General features: G+C 48.7%; 1 protein-coding gene across 2 annotated transcripts; it reads right to left on the bottom strand.

The window, feature by feature from the left end:
* Positions 1–1,291: 1,291 nt before the first annotated feature.
* On the bottom strand, positions 1,292–13,090 carry POPDC2 (popeye domain containing 2). Of its 2 annotated transcripts, none has more exons than XM_068181942.1 (4): positions 11,463–13,090; positions 9,002–9,110; positions 5,204–5,702; positions 1,292–1,735 (listed from the first exon to the last, which is right to left on the bottom strand). In XM_068181942.1, the coding sequence occupies exons 1-3, from the start codon at positions 12,005–12,007 to the stop codon at positions 5,250–5,252; spliced, it is 1,107 nt and encodes a 368-aa protein (XP_068038043.1). In that variant the 5' UTR covers positions 12,008–13,090; the 3' UTR covers positions 1,292–1,735; positions 5,204–5,249. The 2 variants fall into 2 exon arrangements, with proteins under 2 accessions (XP_068038043.1, XP_068038044.1); XM_068181943.1 differs by having other exon boundaries at positions 5,342–5,702; positions 11,463–13,089.
* Positions 13,091–13,890: the final 800 nt, after the last annotated feature.

Raw genomic sequence — 13,890 nt, 5'->3', positions numbered from 1 at the left:
TGTTGGAATATAAGCTCAGCAGACACCTGTGAAGGGCAGTGTGTAATTCAGCCCAGCCTGGTACACTGCTCCAGGCAGGTGCATAAAGCACCTCAGCAGATGGACCCAGTTCCACTGCACATTTCAGCTCCTTTGCAGAAGAGAGCCCGACAGCTCCCATGTCAATCTGCTGCAGACATTTCCAAGTTCCAAAAGGCAGTGGGGTCAGGCTGAAGCACCAATGCATTGACAAAGCATGGTAATAACCATGAGCAGGATGATTCCCAGGCCTGGGGCAGCCCCATTCTCCTGCTCTGGTGTGGCAGCAAAGGCGAGCAGTGCAAGGAGCTGTGTACATCACAGATCTCACATACCCACCACTCCAGAGGCCCTCGGCAAGAGTGCCAGATCCCAAGGGCACAGGTTTTGCCCAGCTGAGACTTGCAAGACAGGCCAAACCAGATACTGGGCCACAGCCCCTGTGTGAGCAGGGCAGTGTAGGTGGGGCTGCCTCCACCAGGCCAGGGCTGACACAAAGCCAGCCCCACAGGCAGAATGGCTGTGCTCCAGCATTCGTGTGCCAAGAGGCACTGAAGGACACCTTTCCCTGTGCTGATGGAAGGACCAACACTCCTTGCTCTTTCCCTGAATACCTGCCCTGGAAAGGCTCCTACTCCTACTGCTCAAATTGATTGCACTAAGCTCTGCAAGACAGAGGATTCTTCCACAGGTATTTCCAATTCCCTGACTGAGGAAATGGCTGGGGAAGTTCATGAACCAAATCCTGTTGCAGCTGAACTTGGAAGAGGCTTTCTATCTCTACACTATTTTCATTAAGGCATTGTCCTTCCTACTAATGGCTGCTCTCTTCACAGATGTTTTGTATCCATTAATTTCTTCATTTGAGGTTTAGGCACCCTGAGGTCATACCCCCTTGAGCACACAAAAAAAAAGGGTTCTTTCCTACACCTGTTCCCAAACTCAATTCATCCTCTTTCTTATTTCAAGAATCAATAAAAACAACCAACCAGAAGTCTTTTTTCACCAGTTTCTTGGAGAAGTTTTACTTGTCATAAATGAGAAATCCTAACTCCTGGAAAAGTAATTTTTGGTCTTACTAGAGTGGATGCCCAGTGAGATGCACATTATCAAACTCTCCATTGCAAGCCCTTTACCAAAGCTGTCAGGTGGCTCATTTCCCCTTGCCCTATCCACTCTGTGCCTTGAGATCACCTCAAGTGATCTCCCTCTTCAAATCCTCCCTCCCTCCCTCCAGCTGTTTTCTCCCTCTTCAAATCCTCAAACACCAGTAGTTTCATCTCTGACTTTAATGGGAATCATTGAATCAAAGGGAACACAGATTCTGCAAGCAGGCTGGTATGGCTTGCAGGATATTGGTGCACTTTGGTGACAGAGCTGCTGACAACCTCAGAGAGGCAGGACTAGAAAACAGACCGTGGAAGCACGCTGGGGAAGGCAGCTCTGGTGAACAGCCATGGGGTGGGAGGTGCTGGAGTGTCACACTGCAGTCTTAAGCATGTGCTTCATGTGCTCCTGAGTGTAGATATCTGCTGGCAGACGTCTCTGCATGCTAAAGAGTGTCTCTGGTCAAAAACCTGTGTGAGCATCTGCTCCCTTGGAGGGGCTTCAGGAAGAAAATAGCCTGTTGTTCCCTAGAGTTCAGGGGTCTGGGTGGGAGCCAGAGGGGCTCGTCCTTTGCAGAGAGGGTGAGAACTCTGGAGATGGTTTTCAGAGGCTGCAGAAGGAATGAAGTGGAGGAGAGAGGAAAAGGGGAACAGAGTGGGAAGGGAGAGAGAGAGAGAAAGAGAACACACCATTACTATCATACTTTCAAACTTTTCCAAGACACAAACCTCATGGAGCCCACCATTACCTGTTCTTCTCCCCTCCCCTCCTAAATTACTGTGCAAAACTATGTAATTCTCCAGCAACTGATAAATCAGGAAACAGGGTTATGCACCCATTCTGAGATGGCAAAAACAAACCCTTCCAAAGTGCCTTCTGTGATACTGGTTAAACAAAGCCCATAGCTCCTTTGCTTTTGCTCTCAAAGCAGGTACAAAATGTTAACTACTAACTTAGATACCAAGCTGCAGACCATCAAGCATCCATCCACCCATCTCACCCACCAAATAGAAAGGCAGCTCCAAGATGTAACTGTAAAAAAACAGGTAGCAACAGGTACACATCCTGCAAGCACTTGATAGCAACAAACTAGAACAAATGCAATATGAACAGGAGAAAAAGCAGGTGGCTCTTGGTTGTTTAAATTTCCTGGCAAGGAATAAAGCTTAGTTTTCTCTGGAGCACTGATCTACACTATACTGTTAAAGCAAGTACTGAACAGAACCTTTGAACCTGCCTCCTTCAAACAGGCAGCATCCTCCTTAGAGAATGAATTTGCTCATCAGTGGGATATCACTGTCCATCTTACTCATAAGCAGACTAGAAATACTTTCAAGGAACTAGATGACATGAATAGTAGGCCAATATATCTTCCATGAATATTTTATTGTCTATGACCTTCGTAGCACTTTGAGCATTCAAGAATTGCCCTCCTGAACCATAGTGTTGCAAGGTGGCTGTTGTAGTGACAGAAAAGGAACGTCACACAGAGAAGCACTTCATCACAGGGAATTTAGAGAGCTGCAAGGGGATTACCCGCGTAGGGAGTTACTGGGAAAGGAGATGAGAGCACAGACCAGGGGAAAGCCCCAGGGGAGCTCTGACCTAAGGGACTTACTTTGAAGAATGACACTGCAGGGGATTTCCCTGTTTATATCAGATGTAGGAAAAATTTAGGAAAGTGCTTTACCTGAGCCATGGCAGACCTGTTTGGATTATTTGCTGAGCTGTGACAAGTGTTCGGACAGAGGGAAAACCAGCAGCCCCTCTGCATCACTAGTTTTTGTGGTGAGGCACTCAAGTCCCTGTGGAATATTGTCCAGATGTGACAACTGCTGCTGTGCTGCTGGGATGTGATGGGATGTACTGGGATGTGATATGGTTAGGACACACAGGTGCCAAGTAGGGTAACAGGGAAGCTCTCATTCTACCATTATGAGCACACTAAACAGAGTTTTTGATTCCTTGTCTAATTACCTTAAAAATTAAAATACCACACTGTCTATTGTCTCCAGACTGACGGACATGGAAGATCATCTTCCTCTCCCACCTCAAATACAAGCCTCTAAACATCTGGGCTTTTATTGCAGGTCTCTGCTGCCAGTAGCAGCACTCCTTGATACTGTCTCTGTCACAAGATCTAGAAAGACAAGAGCTCCCAGCTCACAACAGGACTGTGTGAAAGAAAGAATAGCTTTTTGCTGTGTAGCAAAGTTTTGCCCAACACACACACTCCCCTTGTGTGCATGTTCACAGCATTGCCTCACTGCCAAAAATGGGTGAAATTATTTTTAAAAAGCTACAGTCTTACTTGCCTCCTTCCTTTTTTAATTGCATTTGAAATTCTGGTTTTATTGAGCTTGATCAACTAGGAGAATTCTCCCAGTGATCGGAGAATGGATATCCTCCTTCTGAGAAGGCAAAACAGAATGAAAGCACAGGCAAAGTAACTTTGCCATGTTCACAACACTACTTGCATTCACTTTGATTGCATGTTTTCACAGACACTCTGACAGCTAGGAGGATGGATGTCTCATAAGTGATTCAGTGTTCCTGCCTCTCCAAGTAAGGAATGAAAAAGCTGCAAATTCATATCTCCAGCAGCCTACCAGCAAAACCAGGGGCTTTGCATTCCTAGAATAAATGCGGATTTTTTTTTCTCTCTCTGCCTCCTTAAAAAAGAAAACAACAACCAACTACACAAAACCAAACAACCCCAACAACAAAACCCTAATCAAAACTCTCACTAACTCTTTATCTGATTCAGCCACAAACAAATAAACTTGTTCTTTCCCTGGCCACTTTCTTCATATCAGATAAAAAGAAGAATACTGCAGACTTGTCAGGGTTCGTGCCAGGAGCCAGTGCTCCCTGCCACTGAGTCCATAGCAGAGGTAGAAGTAGACCCAAGCAGGCACAGAGAAGAGCAGGGTGCAATATTGCTGTGTTCAAGGCTGCCAGATGGAAGGCAGCCACCGCAGCTGCACCCCAGCCCTGCAACTTCCTCCCTGCTGTGCAGACCCGAGACACATGCAGGGGTCACTTCTAGGACAGAAATCCCAGTCCCAAGCTTCGTGCCTAGCAGCTGGATTACTGTGGGCGGCAGCAGGAATGCACATTTTGGGGTCTGCAGCTGGTGTGTAGCAGCTGGCATGCAGTGGCTAGCTAAAAGTAGCTCAGGGTGGAATTTCTCTCTTGGCCACTTGGATTTGAATTTCAAGCACAAGCCACTCTCCCATCTATTTCTGTTTGCCTGCATTGTTCCTCTGCCCCAACAGCCACCAGGCACAAGAATGTTTTTTCCTTTTGGAGTAAGGAGCTGGCATTTTGGAAGAGAGCATCTCATTCCCACTCACTGGAAAGCAGAGTTTGGGGCATCTTCAAACAATGCTTAGCGTCTCAGTCCACCTAAGGTGACTGGAGGCAAGACCTATTCCACCCAGGGCAGACTTTTCAACACCTTACTGATCTGGCAGAGATGAATCTCAGCAGAAACAAGGAGGACAGATCAAATGCTGGGATGAGCTGTAGTGGGCAGGGAGAGGAAGGACTCTGAGCTTTCTCCTCCTGCCCAGACTGAGCACTTGCAGGGTTTATAGCAACTCCTTGCTACTCCTTGCTGCTGTAAACCCTGGAGCTGTTTCTAGTCCTGTTGGCATCTCCTGGGATGTGGGCTTTCTCACCTGCAGAGCTCTTGCTCAGCTCAATACTGGAGAATCTCCTGGCATTGCTCTACCTCATGGTCTCTGTGACCACTTGTGTACCACCTGCCAGCCTGGACACCATTTCAGTGTTTCTGCCTCTCTTCAGGGATGGGGACAGAACTGGGCAGGGTAAGAGCTCTCTATGGCCAGGTTACTGGTCCTTCTACCCCACAGTACAGTTGGTGCCTGGAGTCAAGCCCCTGCCCTGCTGCTTTTTCTTAGGACAACCACATAGCCTGAGCCCACCTTCTGGGATTCCTTGGGGCAGCAGGACAAAAAACACTGCAGAGGTGCAAACCCATGGCAAATGGGGTCCAGTGCTTGTCCAGGCAGATGCATCACGGGAAAGACTTGCTCTGCAAGTGGGTACTTACGCGAGGGTCCCACACAGGGTGAGGTGTGCCCGTGCCAGGAGTGCCCTCACTTCATATACTCCCCTTCGCTCACATAGTCCATAAAAGACCCCGGCAACTCAGCAAAATCTTCCAAGACAAGACTGGTGGAGTCCTCACCCAGCAGATCACTGTCGGGCCGGGAGGCCCGGGGGCGTGGAGCCGGCGGTGGCGGTGGCTGCGGTGGTGGCTCAGCGACGCTGGCCTGGCCAGAGCCTGGCAGCAGCTCCTCACAGTCCTCCGACTCCCCCTCGGAGGAGGCTGGCCCAAGGACATGGTAGAGGCTGGGCAAGCGGATGTCGAAGCGAAGGCCAAACTTGGCGAAGAGCTTCTCGTTGAGGGAATAGAGCTTCTCCGAGATGTCATAGCCCAGATGGGAGGAGAAGAGCCGGGCGATGTAGCGGTCCTTCCTCAGGAGGAGATACAGCTTCTTCCTCGGCCAGGTGATGTAGCTGCAATCGGTCTCAGCTGTGAGCGTGACCTGTGGGGCAGGGAGTGAGTGGAGTAAGTCCCACTGCCTGGGTGGGGTCACCCACCTTAGAGCCATGTGCTTCACTCCAGGGAATGCCCTCAGCCCCTTTGAATCTTATTCTCCTTGGAGATGGTGGGGCTGGAGAGCCAGATTGTCCTGGTTGAATGACTGGATAAATCCTTACCTGCTGCTGTTTCCTCTCCCTAAGGAGGCAAAGACCCTATTTTCCTATGCAATTAGTATCATGTCCTCATTTAACCCAGCCACATGGATGGCTACGATTCACCCTCTTGCTTTCAGATGATGCTCCTTATTGACATCTGAGGGATGTAGCTGAAATGAACAGGGCAGCACAGACACCCCTATCCCTCAGAAATGCTACAGAGGGGGATATTTTTGCATGCCCACTCAGTCTGAATTGCCAGCAAGCAGCCCTGGGGGAGGCTGCTGACCTATTCTGCTGCTGGATTGCACAGTCCCACAGGCCCTGCTCCAAGAACGCCTTGAGTATTGGAAGGGCCACCTGAAAGGCTTGTCTGGTCATCCTGTGCCCAAGGGACATCCTGTCTCCGCAGTTCTGCTGGACTCCATAGGGCTGAATGGCCTTGAAGGACATTGCAGCACAATTGCAGCACAGCTCAGTGAGAGGGGAAATAAAAAGGTTTTACTGTGTTCGTGTATATGAAGAAAACTCGTGAGGCTTTATTGGATTGATTTTAGAGAACGTTTCATTTTGCTTCTGGTTTTGCCAGTGTAAAGAGAGACCTTTTCCCCCTAACTGTAGGACAAGAACAATTTCAGTCAAAAACATTATATAGTATATAAGTGTATATTATAATAAACAATAATAATAAAGACAAGAAACGCAGGAAGGGTCAAACTGCCCTGGGCCAAAGAAGAACATCCGAGTGTAATGGAGACACTGGCATGCGAACAAGTGCCGGAGCAAAAATATCCTGGGGGCTCCCTTTCACTCTATGCCCAGGGGTCTCCTTGGTCAGCCGCCATGGCAGAGGGCCACTGGGAAGCTGAACATGGCTTGGCTGCATGTGTGTGTCCTTGGGTTTGATATTTAATGCCACTGCCCTGCAAACAGCTGTCTGATGAAAGAAATATAGGAGATAAAACCTGAGAACTTTCCCAGGCCAGGCAAGCAAAAAGAAGGGTCACACGGAAATTGAAATGATCAGAATCTTATTTTCCTAACCAACCTTTGGCAATGATCAAAAGTGATCCCTTCTTGTGAGAGATTGAGATGCAATAAGCAAACCTGCCACCAAACCAGGACAGCAAGAAATGTTTCACTCTTGAATCTGCCTTGACACAAGTGCGCTGGCATCAGCAAGAGCCTGTAATTCAGCCTTCTGGGGGAAGGTGCCAGCCCTGAAACTGAATTCCTTCAGGCACTGGGACCCAACAGTCCTGTGGGAAGCAGACAGTCAAAGCAGAAAGCTCAAGGAAACCAGCTATTCTCATAGACTGAGTCATGCTTCTGCCATTTTTCAGTGGGCTCAGAACTGAAATTGTTCAATCCAGAGAGCCACTGGGCAAGAAAAACCTCAGGCAAGAAAAACCTTCCATGCCTTCCTCCAGCAAAGACCCAGATGCTAACATGCACTTTTTAAAACCAAATTATTGTGTTACTAAGACAAGGTTGAGATAAATTACAGAGTTTTATTAACTACTCGGGTGAGAAGGACTAGTGTGTTAAACAGTTGCCAAAAGCAGCACCTCACCATGCCTCAGCATGGCCACCAAGAGTAAGGTCCTTCCAGGTACATGGACTTGTCAATTGACACCTGATGACTGCTGGTCTCACACAACTGCTACTTCTTCATGCTCCTTGGTAAGCACACATGGCATTTGCATTAGGCATTTGCAGCATATGGCCTTCCCCACCTGGGGCTCTACCTCCCCATCCTGATGCCAGGCACGGCTGACCTCACTGACCAGCCCTGTCTTGCAGAGCAGGAGATGTGCCAGAGCGTGGTGCTGGCAGGGCTGATGCAGCCGGGCCCCAGCCTGCTCCCAAGCTGTCTCACGCACCACAAATGAAGACCTTCAGGAGGTCTGGGAACATTCAGTTCCACGGAAATCAGCCAGAAAATGCTGTGGATGTCTTTGCAGGTTGCATGCCTGCAGTCAGCCATTGCGTTCAGCCATTTCCCTGACTGAAGCACTGGGCAGCCATCATTCTCCCTGCCGGATTCTTGGGCAAATACAACCCAGGAGCTAGCAGCAGTCTGCTGCCAGATTGAAGACCTGTGCAAAACATGAGATACCACCAGCCCTAGAACAGCCATGCTGTTGTTGCCTTTTCTACTTCATTACCTTGGTCCAACATCCCTATTTCTGCTCACAATCTGTAGCCCTGTGCCACAGTCACATAGCCAGCTATCTCCTGCAACCATAATCACTGGTGATGTCACTGTTTTCAGGAGCAATCACCATGAACCTTTCACACATGAGCCAAATTCAGGAAAGCAGATTTGGAGAGCTGAGCTGCCCTGGTTTAACCAAGTCTGCTTGGGGCTACCCTCATGAGAAAGCATCATTCCCTCATGACCCTCCCATGCTCCCAAGGGATTAGCAAATTCCCTCCTCATACACCCTAATTGACATAATCAGGATTGACATCCTGACAGGTATCACACCATCCTGGGATGTGTGTAAAAGACAGAGGGATGTAGGCTTAAGTAATCTTCTCCAGAAGGAAAGCCAAGAAACACTGTGGGGTGTTGACAGCAAAGCCAAAATCCTTTCATTTACTGCAAATGAGAATTGATCTGGCCTCTCAGCAGGGGCTCCTTCTGCTCAGAAAGAACCATATTCGGGTGTGAATCATCCTTTCTGCCTATCCACCCAAAACACATGACCATCAGAAACTTCGGTGAGGAACAGGATGTTTATGGATTTACATCACTGCTGCACATCGCCACGGCTGCCATCCTGATGCCAGGACAATGCACCCTGCTAGCAGCATGCAGGGCAAATGCATCAGTACAGGTACTAGAGAACACTGTAAGGGAAGAGAGCCAGCAATCTGACACCTCATTTCCTGATAAACTGGAAGGAGCATCATGCTCCACCCTCCTTGCTATCAGCAGATAGTAGGAGCATGCCCTGAGGTCTTCAGAACAAGGTAGGAAAAAAGGTTAAACGGCTGATCACACAATCCTGTGCTGGCTAAACCACCAGGAAGGGGAGGAAAGTATTCCTGGTCAGCTTTGAATGGTATAATGAGACCTCTCTACCTCCTTCTCAGACATGCAGCAAAGGACCAAGGAGGGAAGCTGAGGTGCAGTTACCTGGAAAGTTCCTTCCTCAGAAGGTCGCAGTGACTCCCATTCTGGAGAGTCCAGGAACTGGTATGGAAAGATGTAGTGAAGGAATTGTCCATCCTGGCACACTCGGATCCTGCAGAGGACAGGTGAGGCAGACAGGCTTAGGCCACAAAACAGATGTCACACAAATCTGATAGCTCAAACAGTGTGTCCCACCAGGGAGGAAAGAAATACTTGTCTCACACATGTCTTGTACCCTCTTGGGACAACTGCAGGTGCTTTAGTGATGAGGCTATCTCTCCTTTCTCTGTGGGAAACCAATTGCTGCCACTTCCCCATACTCCATCTGTGTTCTGTTTCTTGCTACAAAGACAGCCCTCACAGGTGCAATGCTTGGTCCTAAGCCAGGACTTCTCAGCCCACAGGACTGCTGCCTTCTAGGTACTTCTAAGCCAGCCTGTGGTTCTTTGTACTTGTATCTTCCTCCTGCCTCCAGGATTGCATGAGGGCATTCCCAGTCCTGGTACTGGGAAGTCAGGATCCCCCAAAATCCCACTGCCCATGGTTCCTCACAGATCACCCTGAGAGCTCATAGTTTGCTGCACATTACTGCTCACTTTCTCTTGGCCTTCTAAGTATCCCTTTGACCTACTTTTGCTACAATTGCCTGCCAGGGCCAAGGTCAAACGTGCACTGAGCTCTGCTGTGGGAATAGAGAAGGACCTGCACAGGCTTGAAGCAAGGACAATACCAGGGCACTCTGGAGTTCTATTCATAGCTCTGCATCACCAGACTTGGGGCCTCTTGCTTTCCTGTCACCATGTACCCCTGTTGTATGATGCACAAAGGCAATTCTTGCCTTCAGGAGTTAAAAGATTTCCCCCTTTGGCTTCTAATCAGCTGGCAGTGCTGCCTGGAAGGGTCAGGGATTGTAAGGCACATTTCCCAATCCAGGCATATCCTGCATTTCCAAGACCCCACTTACTTTTAGCTTAAGTTTAAGTGCTTTATTTTAAGAAAGAGCACCATAACAGCAATACTCTGCTGGGTCAGCAAGTATCTCACAAGACAATAGAGTGGGTACTAGGAAATGTAAATCCACTCCCATCTCCATGGAGCATCCTTTACTTCCCACTGCAAAGGAGAGCCCAACAACTGCCCACCATCACCATCTTACTGACTGTTGCAGCACTTTCATGCCCACAGAGTAGCATCACATTATCCAGTGCAGGTCAAGACAGCACAGACTCTTCCCCATCAATATTATTTACAGATGTAGTAAACTTCAGAGCCAGCTGCTCACCAGAGATGATTGGTAAGGTGAAGCGCTACTGGAAACACACATAACAAATATCCCTCCAGTGCTTTGCCATTCAACAACCTGGTGGACCCAGGGTGCTCTTAACACATCTTAGAAAAGGGACTAACATCAAAAAAGGAAGGTCAGCCATTCATCTTTGCACACTGCCTCACCAGAGAGGATTGGCCACTGCAGTAAAACAGGAGCCCAAGGTGATGCTTTGTATTCCCAAAGGAAAATCCTTGTGAAACACACCTCCTGCAGCTCAGCACTGCTCCTATTTAGAGACCTTCTTCCTTTCCCATTCTTATGTAACATTAGTGCCAAGTCTCTGGCAGCAGACTGGAAGCCAACACTATTGCTATATGTATGCATCTGGATTTTGCAAATCCCGTTAAGTGGATATGCTGCTAAAGGCATGCCACAGGATCTCAGGTGAACAAATGCTAGCACTTGAGCAGCACAATTCATTCAGTCAAATCTCCAGTGTGACTCTCTAGAGGTCCCTGAGGTTCTCCTTGGTAGTCCAGAAGAAGGAATATCACAAATGCTTGACAGCACAGGGAAAGAAAGACACCTGATTAGAGCAGGATCCACCACAGGAAAATACTCTCTCTTTTGATGAAATGGTGCTCAAAGTGAAAAATGTCAAAGCCCTGAGGGTTGGGGTTTTGGGAACAGGAAATTCTCCCTGAACACTGCTGGCCAGGGAGAGCAGGTGAACTGAGGCCTCAGTACACTCAGCATACTCAGCACACAGCTCATCACATCACAGAGGTGGGCTGCGTACCACCAGAGACCACAGGTCCAGAAACACTATTCTCCTGCCTTGAGAAACACATTCTCACAGCCAGTCTGCTCCCATCAGAAATAAGATCACTTCAAAATGACAGACAAAGGGGTAAGGATTCATCAGAAGTATCACAGGTAAGGCTGAGCTGGCCACTTCATTGCCCATAGCTTGAGTCTGCAAACCATCCCCTGAAATACTGTTAAGTTAGAAAAACAAAACAAAACTAACACCCCAAAAAGCAAATTTCCCCCTTCCCCAACAAACTGATGCATAACTCAGATCCTTTTCAAAGGAAGGAAACAATCCTCACCCTAGTTTTGACAGAGGGTGATACAACAATAAGCCACAGTGGTTTGCTATCAGACTTTGTTCAGAAATGGGGGAGAGTTTACCTGCCAGACAGCAGCAACGAGAGGCGGTCAATGGGCGTCTTGCCTTCCACCGCATAATTCTGGTCTCTGACTAGCGACTGGACCTGCTCTTCACAGCACTTCACGATTTCTTTGTAGACTTCCAGGGGCACCTGCAAGGGCAGGTACATGGTCTTGTAGAGGAGGTCAAACTCTTCTGGGATGGTGTTTCTGTGGAGCCGGTAAGCCAGGTGAGCCAGCTGAAGCAAGCAGGCGAGGACCAGCAGCATGTTCCAGATGAAGATGTCCAGCCCACAAGCACTCAGCCAGCCCCACAGAGCATAGCAGAAGTAGCCTGGGGCCAGGAGGCCAAAGATATAGAGGGACCCAAAGATGCCACTTCCCCCCATGTAACCCAGGAGGACAATGCAGCTGGCCAGCTGGTAGGCTGCTTCCTCCGTAATCTCCTTCCAGGCATCACACACCGGAGGCCGGAGAACAGCCTGGTCCCAAGAGGGGCTGTTTGCGCTCATCCTGCCCCACTCCCCACCCTCCCCAGCCGTCCTGCGCTCAGAATGAATTGTCATACACAAAGGGTGCTGCAGATGTTGGAAACCAGAGCTGCTGGGTAGCTGTTCCTCCTCCTCTTCCTCTTGTGCACCGTCTGGCTCCACAGCAGTGCTTCAAAGCAACATGCTAAAAAAGTGCTGCCGAATGTTTTTGCACCCGAAAAATTCCAAAAGCGTTCGCTTCTCCTCTTTGTGGCTCACAAAGCGTTGGCTGGCCCCCTTCTTAGCCACGACAGTGAGAAAAGAGGCTGGCAAACGTGAGGCCAAAAGAGCTCAGTCAGAAAAAGAGTCGAGGCCATTAGCTGGAAAACTCACAGACAGGACAGAGATCTCCTTGCACTGCCTGTCTTGCCTGCACTGCAGCAAATGGAATAGCGACCGTGAGAGAGCAGCAGAGGGAGCTGGTGTTGAGTGTGGAATGTGTATCTCTTGGCAGTGGAACGGAGAGAGACCCCAAATGGATAACCATGTTTGGAATTGAAATCCAAGGAGCAAAAGCAGCGAGGAGAATAGAGAGCAAGCATGCACCCGCTACTTAACATACCTCAGGCAGCCAGATAAGCCCAGCGCAGCACGAGGAGGGGAAAGGAGAAGGGAAAACAACCAGCTTATCGTGGCGAGCTCCAGTCACACATTGGGCTCCCCACTGCTCTGCACTCCTGCAAGAGAGTGACTTTCACCCAGCACAAAAAAGGAAAAAGGTCACCCCCTTCTCCCACTGTGGTTTGTAACTATGACAAGGACTTAGCAAAGGAAGAGAGGCTGGCTCTCAATTAATACTTTCCAGGTCCATTACAGGTTCCCCTTACTCCAGGGAGCTTCCTCTCATGGGGTGTTTTACACCAAGGGGCACAAGGAAAAGCTTTGCACAGCCAGAGAACTGTGAATGCAAGGGATAAAACTAGGAGAAATGAGCCTCTGGCACCCAGTTTCATCTATCATGAAGATGAGACTATCCTGCCTGCCAAAAGCTTTGTGAGTGTGTAACACTTGGAAGCACATTTTGTGGGGAAATCCTAGTTGAGGGATTACAGGCTCTGTTGGGAAGCACCCTTGAGAAACATCATCTCACATTCTCATTTTTCTAATAGCTATTTAGAACCTGCCCCAGACCTTCATTTATCCCAAAGAGGACAGCCAACACTTCCCACTCAGGTAACCCAGGGCATAGGCACAAGAGAGAGCCTTTGAGGTCAGTCCTCCATGGTCAGCTACACAAAACACACATAAATGCAATTCCTCCCCTGCTTCAAGTAACACATTATCAGTCACACAGGCAGGATCTGCCCCACTGCCAGGATGCAGTTACATTTCAGGCATTGACAGAACCCACGTGGTCTCTCATCACAGTATGAAGTCAGCCTGCATGGGTCAGTGGGATAGAGATAGGGTTTCAAGGGTGGTCGTGTTTCAGACCGCACTTGCAGCTGCCCTGCCTAACATGCCATTCCCATTGGCACCATTCAGTTAAAGACACACTGATTACTTCTCCTAACTAATAGTACTCTGGAATAACACTGTCTCCCAGGCAAGGCTGCAGCATTGCTTTATGGCAACCTTCAAGAATTCATCATGGTCTTGGCCAGTACAATCTTATTTCTGCAATGATAAGGCCATGTTGCAATACAGAGCTGCATGGCTCCTAAGAGCCATCCTGGCAGGCTGACATGTAGGTAGGAAAGAAGACAAATTAAGCCTTGCACAGGGTGAGTACAGTCCATTCAGAAAGGTGCTTTCTGTTAAGGGTAAAGTGAAACAGGGAACCTGGTCTTCAGAGGCCCCTTAACTAAGTGAAGAAATAAATCCTATCTACTGAAGCAGAACAACACTCATCTGCAAGAGTTATGGGGAAATTAGGAACTTTCTCTTGACCTTCTCTGCAAAGCAGCACAGATGATCTT

Source organism: Anomalospiza imberbis, chromosome 2, assembly GCF_031753505.1.
Source record: "Anomalospiza imberbis isolate Cuckoo-Finch-1a 21T00152 chromosome 2, ASM3175350v1, whole genome shotgun sequence".
In the NCBI taxonomy this organism is placed as follows: Eukaryota; Metazoa; Chordata; class Aves; order Passeriformes; family Viduidae; genus Anomalospiza; species Anomalospiza imberbis.
The sequence above is the reverse complement of the archived record's forward strand: the minus strand, read 5'-3'. Positions and strand labels throughout refer to the sequence as shown.

Excerpts from the sequence above, each read along its gene's own strand:
- POPDC2 (XM_068181942.1), bottom strand. The coding sequence starts at position 12,007 with ATGACAATTCATTCTGAGCGCAGGACGGCTGGGGAGGGTGGGGAGTGG. Across the intron at positions 9,111-11,462 it reads TCGTTGCTGCTGTCTGGCAG|GATCCGAGTGTGCCAGGATG; the intron begins GTAAACTCTCCC and ends TGTCCTCTGCAG. Across the intron at positions 5,703-9,001 it reads CTGAGGAAGGAACTTTCCAG|GTCACGCTCACAGCTGAGAC; the intron begins GTAACTGCACCT and ends CCTGCCCCACAG.